This window comes from Habropoda laboriosa, unplaced genomic scaffold (assembly GCF_001263275.1).
Source record: "Habropoda laboriosa isolate 0110345459 unplaced genomic scaffold, ASM126327v1 scaffold17, whole genome shotgun sequence".
Taxonomy (NCBI): domain Eukaryota; kingdom Metazoa; phylum Arthropoda; class Insecta; order Hymenoptera; family Apidae; genus Habropoda; species Habropoda laboriosa.
The window spans coordinates 118,603-133,172 of record NW_017100125.1 but is presented as its reverse complement, the minus strand read 5'-3'; the positions used below and the strand labels follow the sequence as shown (position 1 = coordinate 133,172).

Sequence of the window (14,570 nt, the reverse complement as noted above, 5' to 3'; positions counted from 1 at the left end):
ACATAGAAATCGAGCTGTAAAGGCACCGAACTTATTTGTACACTATTAAATTTACCATTACCTTTTAATACATCTGGAGCTTGTACAATATATTTATACAATACAGAGAAATGTATTGAACAAGAACGGCACCAAACGGAACTCTACATATTGTAACTTACAAAAGACGTCGCTCAAGTGTTAATCGTTGATTTTAACGAAATTTATGTATGCATACTCGATGAAAATATTAAACATGTTTAGTTTTTTAATCGACAATAGTCCATATCTAGGGGGTGCAGATGACACTTAACCCTTTAACCCACAGCAACGTGTCAGACTCATGGCAGAGATTCTGGTGAAGATGTGACGAAAATAGTTATATTACTAAGAAAAATTAATTGCAATCCTAACTTTCGTTTTAATTTACAAGATCAAGGATAACTAAGTGTAATTAATCTGTAACAGATTAGCTTTTGTTACCTGATACAGTACTAAAACATTAAATGGCTGACGCTTATATGCATAATTAGAAAAGAAATCATAGGTTAAGGGGTTAAGATAACATATACACCTAGATGTGTAAAAAAATCGATTTTGCACATATTTCCAATGTTTGGTATATCAAGAATGTTTCTTTTCCAAAATTTGGGACAGAAATTCGCAGAACTATCAGAGATACTTAAACATTTGAAGTGAAGTACGTTCGCATGTTGCCAAGGAGAAAGCAGAACAAAAATTGAACGAATACTATCATTCTACTCCGCTAAAAGCTATTGGGATTAATACAATTTGTCCAATTCACGAACCCTTGAGTGAAGAAGGACTGTTGCAGAGATGTGTTGGTGGTATCAACTAAAATAATAACGAGAACTTGAATAATTTAACTAGGAAAATAGCTCCAAAAATGCGCAGCGGCACTCTGACACTTAAAATTGCAGTTTACATTGCTGCCTGCATTTTTAATGAAGGCACAACATCTATACTGCAACTTTTACAAGGTATGTGTATATCTGTGGATCCAAATGCTCATAGATATGCGTCTACAAAGGATGAGCAGTGTATGTACTGTCCGACAAACCTAAAGTGAAGCCTCTGACGTTACGGCCTAGCAAAATGGAGGCAAAATAGGCGGTTCAGGTCATCCCCACTACTCTTGGGTCTTACACTGCAGGCGCTTGAGGGGAAGTTGTAGGTAAATGGTTTAGACAAACGAATTTCAGTCAGCTGTCGATAATGTAATAGGCTGATAAAAGAACGGAAAACTAATAATTATTTGGTCGCCTTGTCCTCTTACCTACGTTGGCGCGTAAGACATATTTAATAGCGCAGACGTTAATTTCTAAGCGACTCATACACGATAAATTGTTATTGTAAAGGAAGCCTCAGGGAATGTATTAATATTTTTCAACAGTTAGAAAACTGAAATGTAAATATTTTTTTCCTATTCCTGAATAACAAAAGTAGATTTCGGTGCATTAAGAAATTGCTTAAGGAGCTAAAAAATTTCTGGCTGCAATGAAAAATAGCGTGCCACCACAGACCGACAGCCACTTTTTACAGCCAATAAAAGCCATCAAACAGCCACTGTTTAATGTTAAAATTTTGAAAAATTTGACAAAATCAGACGACATGTCGTCACTTTAACCGTAATATTTCGGCTCTGTTTAAAGATAATATTTCGACCTTTGGCTCATTTCATAGCAATAAACGTAGCAATAATCGCTGCTAAAGTTTCAATTGCTAATTTCACACTGTTCCCACTCGTAGAATAATTTTGAAAAAATACCATTGGATTGCTTGAATTTTAACCTGTAAAATAAGCTTATCGAAATAATAGAGAAATTTTGGGAACATGGGATAAAAAAATAAAGTTTACCATGATGCACGTCGTTTGGCGTCGCGCAGGCATCTGTTCGCCTGTTTATGGTGTCTACGCGACGTAAACTTCATTTTTTTTTCGAACGCTTGAAAATATCATTCCGGTCAATTATCGACTGCTCAACGAGACCCGATCGTCGTCTATTGTTCATAGAAGAGTAAGTGCGATAGCCTGATTCTATCCCTATTGGCTTACTAACAGCGAGCCGTCGCAAGTTCCCCTACATCTCCTACTTTTAGGCCCTGTGTGACGTCAGAGGCTTCACTTTAGGTTTGTCGGACAGTACATCTAAAGCCGAGTCTCTTATGCAAAATGCGACAAAAGAAGGTAGAACATTATATAGAACGAATAAACTGATACTCAGACAGACTGTTTCAAGTTCCAAGGATTTATGTTACGGGTCTGGAATCGATGATTCGTGATAAGATAAAAAATGTATTATTTGTGATATTTCAAACCTTTTGTCAAACTTCAAATGCATTTTTCTCAAAATCACGTTTTCAAAGACCCACCATTAAGTCAAAAACTAAGTGACCGACTGTGTTTTGAGAATGCTGGTGTAGAGTGAAAGAACTAAAGGAATAGAGAAAAGGAGAATGATCCGGTGAAAGATATAAAACAGGGTGAATAAGACATGCGCGGAATAGTTACAGAGAAGTAGTCAGAGAGATAGGATCACGGAGCGAGAGTTGTAAGAAGAAGATTGAGAATACCTGTCTACAACTTAACATTCCTATAATATTATCACACTACGGACTTGGACTTTGCTGTGTGGGCGGTGTACTTGGGGACCAGACAAATACCGATCATTGATCGGCAAAGCAAACTTGAGGCTTCAGGCGGGCCTTAGGGTCTAGAAGTGGGAGATGTAGGAGAAATTGCGACGTCTCGCTGTTAATCAACCAATAGCAATAGAATAAGGCTATCGCATCAACTCTTTCATGAACAACAATAGGCGATGATCGAGCCTCGTGTGAGCAGTCGGTAACAGATGAATCACGTGCCGATTTTTGAGACGCGGAAACGGTGGCTGTCGATCGGTGATGGCATACTTTTTTCATATACTTCAGAAACTGTTAGACTTCATGAGCAATTTTTTAAAATACAGAAAACAATTTTTATTATTCAGAAATAACAAAAATGTTTACTTTTCACTTTTCTAAATCTTAAAAAATATTGCTACATTGTCGATAGCTGATTGAAAACCATTTATCTACACTGCAACTTCCCCTCAAGCGGCGCGGCGGCAGTGTACGATCAAAGAGTAGTGGGGATGGTCTGACCGCCTCTTTTCCGCTCAATTGGTCAGGCGACGACGTCAGAAGCCTCAACTTTGCTTTGTCGATCAGCATATTCCAGTACGCCACACTTAGTACACATTTAGAAAGTAATAAATGCTGCTGAAAATTCGTAATTCTATAAATATGCCTTTAAGATAAATTTTAAGAAAAAATTTGAAAATTTACAAAAAACAAACAAACACGAGAACATGATAGAAGAGTTAATGTTTTCTGTGATTAATTTCTATCATTCTATACTAAATTTCGTTCAGAACAGTGTTCCAGGGTAATACTATTGACACTAACACTGGCAACACTAATTTTATGGGTATTTGTTCACACTATCAGTAGTGACAACATTATCATAAAACAGATCAATTCTCCCATGTACTTCGCAACATAAACATAACAAAAAACGTTAGCTTGCGGTGATATTTCACCCATGATACCATAAGTCTAATATTATCTACAAAAAAAAAAAAATTAGTTACAAAAAAAGTTTTAATTCCTTTTTGAACTTTGATGTTGCAATTTTCGTTGCTAAAAGTTGTAGCGACCAGCTGCATATAAAAAAATGGAAACATTTGGCGTGCAAATGGTCAGCACGGTTTAGGATACGTGCACCTACTTTATTTGCAGTAACCATCGCAATGTCATTTGTAACTGTTGCAAACAATAACTTCTCTACAATGATAAAACATTTAATTGCATTTGTTTACCTTTTCCGATTTCCAAAATGAACAAATATATAGGTACTGGGGTAAACTTTTACCCATGATAGCAATAACGTGATTTTCTTTGATGATAGCTTTTAAGGGTTAATAATGTCATACGTTTCTAGAGGCCCTCGCATTTCTTAGTGTGTGAAAATCCTGAGAACCGGAATTAGATTCCGTGACAAATTTACTTGTAAAATCTATTGTTCGATATTAAATGTAGTAAGTTCGTTTATGTTGATTTATGACACGGACGCCTAGTCCTTTTTGAGAAATTTAATTAAAATATTCTATGATATAATCAACCGTTAGAGCCAGAGGGCAAGGTCTAGAGATTGCTTTATGAACGCAGAAATAGAAATTTCTGGACAAATATAGACAAATATGGAACAATTTATTGACAAATTTCTGCATCCATAAAGCAATTTCTAGACCTTGCCTTCTGGCCCTAACGTGCCACATGAAGCGCTAATGTGCTTCTGCCTTGTAACCTATTACGGGGCGCACGAGTAATTCGTGACCCAGGCCCGCTCACCTTTAGGTCTGGTCCTTTCGCTGACCGGTACCACCAGCCTTCAAGGTGGGCAGATGCTCAAGGTCGTAGGAGGACTATCCAGGGTCTGAAAAGCTCAACGATTCGCCAACCGTGTCACCGCCTATTTTCTAATTCTTAATATAAGTCGTCTAACACGACATTCACGAGATTATTCACACAAAAAGAGTCATACTAGAATCACACGAGAGTAAAACTAGTACCACAGCGATCGTTAACCCTTTCATTACTATTGGAGTCTGTAGGCGTTTTGAAAATTTACTCGCATTGCACTGTTGGATCCTTTTGGTACACTTTCGTCTTAATCTAACCTTTTAGGTACGGCGCGCTCGTCCGCAGGTGGGTACCCCTGGGACGGCGCGCCTGGCCGCGGATGGCACAAAAACCGTTCATGACGATTCTCTGACACGTGTACTCTTCAACGACAGCTTCGATATTGCCAGGAAATGTGGTTTAGGCGAAACAAATGTGAAATAAAGCAAAAAACGTATAATACCGTCCAAAATCATGATATCCACAAAAGTCACTATAGTGTCGTACCGTCCAAATTGGTGCCATCCGCGGAAGACACTATAGTGGCTAAAAGGTTAATTCTAAATTTTATTCTTTACCCAGTTCTACCTTAATTCAATAAACCAAATTTCAAAACGACACGGCCAAAACAGCAAATTTTGCCGGCAGGGTTAAAAATTGACCATCTACCGCACACGTAACGTCTTAAAATCTGTCGCAATGAAAGGGTTAAGTATTCGTCCTCCATAAAACACGCACGCACAACCACCTCACACAATATTAATTTGGCGTGTGAGAAACGCGTAAAAATTAATCGCGAGATAGAGGAGTACGCGTCCTAACAATATAGCTGTATATAATAACTAGAGCAGAGCCGCTCAGGCAGTCGTTTTACGAGCAATAACGCTTGCCGTTCCTCGCGAACACTGCTACGAACAAAAGTATTGTAAGAGCGAGTAACTTAGACCAGTCGTGAATGGAACGGAGAACAAAGATAGTCGTGGGAATTTAAGTTCGTAGGTTCGTAGTTCATAGTAGTAGGCAAATCGATCACTTTTTGACATCGATGTCGTACTAAAGAATAATAAAATAATAATATCTTCTGTTGATATTGCCTTCAGACCATATTGCAGGCAATTTCCAGTTCCTTATAACGCCAATTTTAGTCGCAAAGGGGCTCACTGTGTAGGTAGTATTTCAAGAAATGTGATCATATCTTTTTTTTTCAATTTGAACACTTCTAGCCCATCACAGAGAAATTTACAAAATAAGAGTTTGTTTATAATTTTCAGTACCATAAAATCAATTTTTCAAATAACAAAAATATTGTTACAATAGGGCCATCCTTCTAGATTGAAACAAAAAAAGGTGAGCTCAATTCGATCAATAGTTTCCGAGATAAAAATTGATAAACACAGTCCGTTTCTCACAAATGGACAATAATTGTCAAATTCAAAGGTCCGTATTTTTTAAACAAATTCAAAACCAGCTAAATGATGACTTAAATCCCCCCTAATTTCACGTGCACTACGTTATATTTTATTTGGAACAAAATCACCGATGTCAACGTCAAAAAGTGATCGATTTGGCGCGGAATCACCCAGTGCTATTCCATTCATACAGTGCTCGTTGCTCGAATAGCGTGACTTACTGCTCGAATATTGCTTCGTGCTGGAGTTGGCTCTGAACTAGAGTCTGTTTCATTCAGAAACTTAGAGATGTAGGGCCGCGAAGCTCGATAATAACACGAACGCGTGTCCGTGCGGCGACGTCGACTCGACGAGGACAGGACTCTTTCTTCGTCCTCTTCCTTTGCATCGCAGAGCGCGAATTTCTACGATTATTAGGGGCTGCCGATGGGTAGCTCGCGAGCCGGTAACGACTGAGTGTCCCCGTATGTCATTATCTTAGAGGACTGAGTGTCCTCAATTAATAAATAACATCCTTTTATTTAATCGTTCACCCTAATTCCTGCAGAGATATATTTAAATTTTTAGGATTAGGGTGAACCCTCTACGATACACTTCTGTCGCTCGAAACATATAAACTCATACGAACGAACCGAAGCTCACTAACATTTGTAGCGACAACCCTTCCATTTAACCGTTAATTCGTCCAACGAACTTCTGTTCCGCCGGGAGCCGCATGGTCTTTACCATCAATCAGTTGATTCAACGCAAAAGTGGGGGCTACTATATGCGGCTCGTGAGCCGCCAGTTCGTCGCAGGAGCAAGAAAAAGACGGTGAAGTCAAATAGGCAAGGAAGGAAGGGCTCTGTAGAGCAAGCAAGTAGGGGAAGGGACCGCATGTGGCCCGCGGATCGTCAGTTCGTCAGCCCTAGTTTAGTCGTAGGTTTGTCCACATTTACCAACCTCCTAGCGGCAACCCTACGATTCAGCCACTGTTCATCCACAACGACCACCTACGTACGGCTCCCAGTGATAACCAGGCATTGATTCACTACTAACAAACTCTACACCAAAACCCCCCTCCTCGGCTTCGCAGCCGCTCGCAATGGCTCGTAACAAAATAAAACTAAAAGAAAATCAATGTACTTCTTAAACTGCTTTTAAATTATATTTCTAATAGAAAAACATTTTACATAACGCAACGTAAAACCCCCAGAAATACGTGCTTGTACGTACCTACATATATAATACTTAATTCTGGAATAAATTAGCAAACTCTTACCTTGTAAGCGTCCGGTATGTTGACAGGTTCCCCGCTTTCGGCGACGTATCCAACAATTCCCGTGCCCCAAGGAATTTTGATTTCGTCTTTTTTCTCCATTTCGAGCAGCGTCGATCTCGAGCATACGTCGAACAACTTCGAGACCAGACACCTGCTTCTCGGATAGCCCATTCCACGGTGTTCGAAGCTCTCATTTCCCGTTTTCCTTGGACTCGTGTTGTCAGTGGGACTGTTCGACGAGGAATCGTGATTTTGCGAGGAGGGCATGCAACTACCGCCCCTTTCGCCCTGAACGAGAAACAAGGAACCACGGTCTGCGTGTAGCAGAGTACTCACGTTTTGCAAGATTTTGTGACACAACGATCTCACGTCCAGCTCGTTACAAATATCCTTCACCTGCAGGCAAATTCATCGTCATAGAATGGTCTTTGATTCACATAAACGTTTAAAGAATTTTTCATTTCGGAACACCTTTCTCTATGTAACAAATTTGTTTTCAGTAAAACACCGCATATATGATGACGTGCAAAGTATATAGCTAGATCCATTTTTATAACCTTTAAACTTAAAATTTTGATAGTCTCTAGCGTACCATTTTTATACTTTTACAGTACACCTATTTTCTCGAAGGCAAAGTCTCGTATTAAAAATTTTTATTTTTACTATTTCATTCGACATCTATTTACATACACGGTGTCCAACAATTGGTGGAAGAAATATTAAAGGGCGATTCTATATAATAACATGAAGCAATTGAGTTTTCAGTTATTAACATTTAAAAAAAATAGCTTAATTATTCTTGGGATCCAACAATTTGTCGCACACCAAAAGTGAGATGTAACTTCCAAAAAATAGCATGGAAGATCTGAATGATGAATAAAAATACGGTTACAAAAGCAATCGATATGTTTATCTTCGAAAGAATATGCAATTTTTCTAATGTATTCAACAAAATAAGATGTGGTAACAGAAGGTTGTAACATTAAGTTATTGGAGCAATGTATTCTAGCAAAAGTTACTCTCTGCTCGCGTATAAGTACTACAGTGATATTATAAAAAAATTCTATTGTTTTCAGAACAAATGAATGAACCTTATTAATCTATTAATAAGACATAAATAATTTAAATACTGAGGTAGAAAATAAATTTATATTATAGCTACGAAATACTTAATACTTCTTAATTACGTAAAATTCGAGGAATTGGATATAGAGCAAATATACTATTTGCAAACACAACAAGATTTATTTACTACTATTTACACTTGTTTCTATAAATTACAAATTTCCAATATTCGGCACAAATATGTTAATGTCCATAAGTTCAAGAGTCCGAAAGAGTTAGAGTTCTAGTTTAAGTCCGAAAAATCTTCTATGCAAAGTCCTAAAGCGTAAAGTTCGAAAGCCTTTTGTCTGAAGACAGAAAACGTTTTGCCCATTGTCCCAAAAATCCTTCAAGTCGCATCTTGGAGGGAAATACAGAAAAGAGGAAGCTGGAACTGTTCAGTGAAAAAATGGGCCGGGTTCCAGATTGTGTAATTTCGTACTGTAAACAGGATCTGCAGGACGTTGCACAAAGGTTCCCTGGTCGCGGAACCGGCCCATAAATTCTATAGTCCGTCCAACGAGTCGAGTCAGCAGAGGTAAACAAAACATTCGCGTGCAGGGACATAATTCCAGCTATTGGCTGGAGAACGATGGTCAATGGTTGAATTCAGGAGCAGATTTACATGAGTTATTGTCAGGGCTTGCTGCCACTTCTCGGCTTTAGTGTTACAATATCTGAAGGTCGTGAATGCGCTTCTGTCCCAATCACGTGCGTTTGTTTCCCTCTACTGATTCGACTCGTTGGATGGACTGTAGGTCCCAGTTTTCTCGACGTGTATGCTTACGATAAGTCAATTGTCTTTGTGGGTGATCTGATTAGACAATGTATTCAGGGAAAGTTGGGGTTGTTTTCCAGCCCAATCCAAATTTTCAAAAAAGTATACAATCTATGGCAAATTCATTTCCGCAGAAACTTAAACACGTCACCTTAACATACCGCCCGCATTGAACGGTTATGTTCAACAGGAAGTAGACTAAGTTAAAAGTGACATACATGAATAAAATAGTGCAATATACAATACGAAAATGTCACACAGACAATTATGGTCTAACGCAATTAATGGTTATTACAAATTCAGGAAACAAAAGAAATGGATAATACAATAATACTAACAAAATATGCAAAAATAAAATCATAATTTACAAGGAAAATAAAATATATTAATACGAACATAAATCAATGATGAATAATAGTGTACACAGGGTGTCCCACGCAACTGGGACAAACTGTATCTTTAAAATGGTTAGAGATGGAAGAAAATGCCATAGGACAATATTAAATGGTGTCAAGTGATGCATAATCTGGAATCAAGTTTATGCGTTTCTGTGCACCGGTGCATCGGAAATGTGCAATTCCACTCGTTCTTTTAAATAGAACTCCATATTTTAAATTAAATTCTAATTTATAAAAGTTTTCGGTCGGGATATGTTTCTTTATACAGTCTTGCAGCGTCAGTAGCATTCTGATTGCATTTGATTGCAAACATGATGACATATCCACTTTTTCGCTATTTGCCAATATTTACTATGATGTTGTACTACTGCGTGTAAACGTTACTGATGACAAGGTATCTTACACTGATTGGTATTAGCAGTGGACTCATGTATATAAACATTGTAATGCGTGTGGAGAAATACACAACAATACATCAGCGAAAATGTGCTGATAGACAGCAATGTAATTAAGGAAATTTAAAACTGCAATAACGTCTGAACTAATACCTCTAAGGCATAAGTACCTCCGTACTTTTTTGCAGACAGTGAGAAACTGCATCGACTAGTATATCCAAAAATATGGGATTCCATTAAAAAGGCAGGTGCATTTGCACTTTTCCAATGTACCGATGCACAAAAATGCATAAAATTAATTCCAGAATATGCACCACTTGACACCATTTAATTTTGTCCTATGGCATTTTTTTCCATCTCTAACCATTTTAACCCTTTCGCGACCTAGCGCCGGTTATATCCGGCATCCACTAAGCGCGTCGCATTGGCTCGCGCCGCGACAACTCAAAGTGAAGATTTATTTTAAAATACAGAACAAGGCCTCAACAACATTCCCTTTATCCAATACACCCTTAAGTCCCCTGCTGTTCCAACGAAATCCTCTAAGATTTTAAAAAACGCGAGACACTTAATGTGTATGGTGTGCACTAATGGCACGACGACCCCTTCGTTAGTGGCGTACCGATGGCTAGTTCCGCCGTCGCGAAAGGGTTAAAAATATAGCTTGTCCCAGTTGCGTGGTACACCCTGTATATCCCAGACGTAAACAACAGGGTAACATGAAATGATACAATGTCCATCAATAATAGATTAATCATTCGTGTCATCTGCATGGCCATCGCAAGGTGTTCTTGAATTTGGTCGCTCGACTCAATCATCTTCCGTCGGTAGGATGCAGATTTTTGTCATCGGTCACTTGACAATCCCGTCAGCAGTTTTTATCGAAACGATTCTGACAATTTTGTCCTGACCTGGATAAATTTCCGGAAGGTTGTCCTTCTTGATGACAACTAACGTCCCAGGTCTGAATTTGAGCGGTGTAACAACTCACGATATATTGCGTTGTTGCAATTGGTGCAGGTGTTCATTGCACTTTCTGTTAGAGCAACCGGAATCGGGATAATCTATTCTCCTTAACATCGCGTAAATCGTAATTGGACGGACAGGTTAGTGCCTCGCCAATCAAAAGTGGTATAGAGTCAGCGGGATAAGATCCTCGGGATCGGTAGACTAAGGACATAGAGGACGGGAGTTCCAGACAACCTCTACCTGTGTTAGCATAGTGTACAGTTCTTCGTACATTAAAATCGCTTCCTCAATGACTCGCCTCAAATAATACCTCGCGAATTTTATCGCATTCTCTCATAACCTTCCAAAATGAGGTACACGAGGAGGAATCATATGCCACTGTATTCTCTGACAAGATAAAAATTCTGAAATTTATTTGATGTGGTGAATATTAGGCAATACTAGATTACGCCTGAAAGAGTTCAGTGAGTTCATTACGAGTACCTGCAAAATTTGTACCATTATCAGAGTTTATATTATGGCATATTCATCGTCGTGCAATAAACTTCTTCAAACAATTCAAAAATGCGTTGATTGCCAGGTCTATTGATAGTTCTAAACGTATTGCCTTTATAGAGAAACAAACAAAAACACAAATGTATCCCTTAACAGAGGTCTTACTGCGGTTTCTTTGATTTTCATAATAATCATTTTTTGTAGCATTAGCTCCTTGAGAAAGCACGTGTTCCATTTCCCTATTAAACTGCGCAATTTTCACAGTCCGACTTTTGTTTGGCTAATGTTTGTAGCAATAATGCAACTTGGTTGGGTTTTTTGAAGAATCAATTGGTTAGGCCTCAACTGGTGTCTACTGATACATTGCCAATAATCACATTGATTTCACTAATCACATCAAAATATAAATCAGCAAGTTTAAATTCTAGCGAGATTGGAACGTCCACTGACTTCAAAGAAATAATTTGGAATCCATCGAATATGAAAATCAATACCACAGACGTTTTACGTCGTGCCCCTTGATTCAAACCTCTAATTCCTAACCTAAATCCTAACCTTTTGATTATCCTTTCTTTTATGAAATGCGACTGTAATCTTGAATCCAATAGCACCCTACACGCATGCCTAAGTCCGCGGCTACCGTTGACAACTAGGTAGTTTCAACGACGTGTTTAGATCGCGCGATACAAGGATTCGAAGAATTCAGTATCTTTGAAATGGCATTGGTATCCGTTCTTTCTGATTCTGTGTCCAAGATTCAAGCAGCGGAGGCGGTAACTTCTGGACTATGTGCCTATTTTAACGGTTTGTGTGACGTGTAAAAGAATATGTAGGAAGTGGTCTAATGAACTTTACTCAAATCAGGATGTCGTGCAAAGTAGTTTATTTCGGACTCTTCGGCGTCCGTCTATTACCGAAGCTAAGAACCGACTCCCGTCGAATGGCAAAGATATCGCTGGGCCGAACCGATGGGTACCCGGGTCTGGTGTTTGTCACTCGCCAAGAGGCGCAGGCCAAGCCATAAACCGTCCCAAAAAGCCTACAATAGGAATCAAAAGTAATTTTCCTTAATTCCACCTTAATTTGGGGAATTTTCATCAAATTTTCAGAATTTACAAATCTTACTTTCCATTTGCCTTGATTTAAAATCTCGAACCACTGAAATCTCATTGATAAATTTCAGGATAATTGCAATTTAAAATCGATAAGATGAGATAAATTGAGTCGTTTCGATTCAATTTGCTATGGGAAGTGTCTTCCTGGAAAATTTTCCTATTGAAACAATACAAAAGGGAAACCGGTGAGGTGATGCACGATCGAAAGACGTTCCATTCAACAATGTCACTCGTTCACCAGAGTTCCGAGGAGGCGTTCGACGTTAGAGTCGGATCGATTAGGGCGGACCAAGGCTGTCGTTGCAGACTTAATATTCATGTCGCGAGTACACGGTCAATGAGTAGTACTACGCTTAGATACCGCGTTAAGAAGACATTGACATAGTAACACGAGCGCCTTAAAGGCTTGTAAAATTGAACGACGCTGTTCTAGCTTCTATTATATGTATACTCGTTCCTATCGGTTCAATCTCACTCTCGATCACGATCCAGCGAACGATCTTTCTTCGAACAACTTCATTTTCCTGCGAAACCAACGACGATAAGCTTCGTTAGGTAAAAGGAAAAAATCTACAATTTTAATGTAGATTTTCTCATCGAACTTTGTTAATTGTGTCTCGAGAAAAATTTCGGATCGTCAGATGCGAAGATAGATCCTTCCAAGGATCATAAAAAATGGTAATGAAGAGTTATGTATGGAGTGATACTAGAAGTGATAAAAAATATTAAATTAGGGAAAGTAATTGTAGTGAGTAAGGACTTGGGTATATCGTCGTTCCAAAAATTTCAATTCTCGGGGGAGAAGAAAAGTGTTTCGTGGATTAATGTAAAATCATCTTTGCACCGATCTTACCCACTTCCTATGCCATTTATATTACAAAATCTGTGCAAAGGTGATTTCCCAATAATTACCAAAGTAATTTTCTTCTCTCCTGAAAACTTAAGCTTTTCCAGTTTCGCAAACTTGCCATTGAAACGACTAAACTGAGCAAAACAAAAATTTGACACCAGTAAATTTGCAATTTCCTAAAAATTTCACTGAAAAATCCCTAAAAAATCTTTTCTTCCCTCCTGAAAAATTCTATTTTTGAAGATTCGCAATTTTTCCATTGGAACAACAATATTATCGGATAATATATAATCGCATAGAGTCCTCAATATAGTGACAACCAATTTTCATCGAAAAATCTTGAAACACTGTGCGCCAAATATCCTCAAGCTCGCTCCACACACTGCAGAATAGTATCGAAACGGTTCACACATGGACGAACATTGTGAAAAATCCATTCAAGGGCTGAAATGCCCGTGAAAGGCGTAACGAAAACCATCGGGTCAGATAGTTTCCAATTTTTTCACAACTTTTTCACGCGGTACGATTGTGCGCTCTCGAGTAACCTTTGATCCGCAAGGACGCGATTTCCTTCCTTTCAACGTCCGATTACTTCATGCGAATAAATCACAATAAGTGGCTGTCGCGAGCGAACAAATCGCGACGACAAAAACGACCGTTCTGCTCTCAGCACGTTAATTGGATCGTTACACCGATACAAACTACTTATACACATCCATACCGTTTTATATCTTATAATCCGCTACACATATGTGTATGTATACAGTTATTCCCAAAAATGTTCGTATTTAACCCTTTGCGTTCCACTGGAGACATTCGTAATACGAACCATAACTTCACTCAAGCTTCGTTTATACGGAAATAAAGAAAATTGAGGAAAGAAATGGAACTTAATAAATTTTTGATCATTTATTAACACATCTTGCGCGGGAAGCGACTAAAGTTGTTTTGCGCGGATTATTGGTGGATTATTGTTATCGATGGGCTTTTGTAATGTTTTTACAATAAGATCGGATACACATGAGTACTAGGTCGACGCCCGTATATTTCAACATTAAAACGTGCGTTGCAAAAATGCATTCCTATGAATCTTGCAAAAAATACAGTAACTTGGAAGAATATTATTAATGAAATTATAACAAGTTTATTAGTAGGGAACTGAATTAATGATCAGTTGATAATAATGATATTTCATAAAAATTATATAAATAAAAGTAGATTTTAAAATGGACAATCATCTGGAATTTGCTGAAATGGAAAGTGAAAGAAGCACAAATAAAAACTGGTCGAAACTGGTCTTTTTATTCCATTCTTAATTTTTAAAGAGAAACTAAAAGTTTTACTTAAAAAAAA

General features: G+C 38.2%; 1 protein-coding gene across 1 annotated transcript in view; it reads right to left on the bottom strand.

Annotated features, from left to right (window-relative positions):
• Positions 1-14,570, bottom strand: part of LOC108570079 (dual 3',5'-cyclic-AMP and -GMP phosphodiesterase 11-like) — a 57,220-nt gene that overhangs the window by 12,454 nt on the left and 30,196 nt on the right. Inside the window, exon 3 of the mRNA XM_017932252.1 lies at positions 7,114-7,509. Coding sequence (XP_017787741.1) covers positions 7,114-7,509 — 396 coding nt within the window. The remainder of the gene's footprint in view (positions 1-7,113; positions 7,510-14,570) is intronic.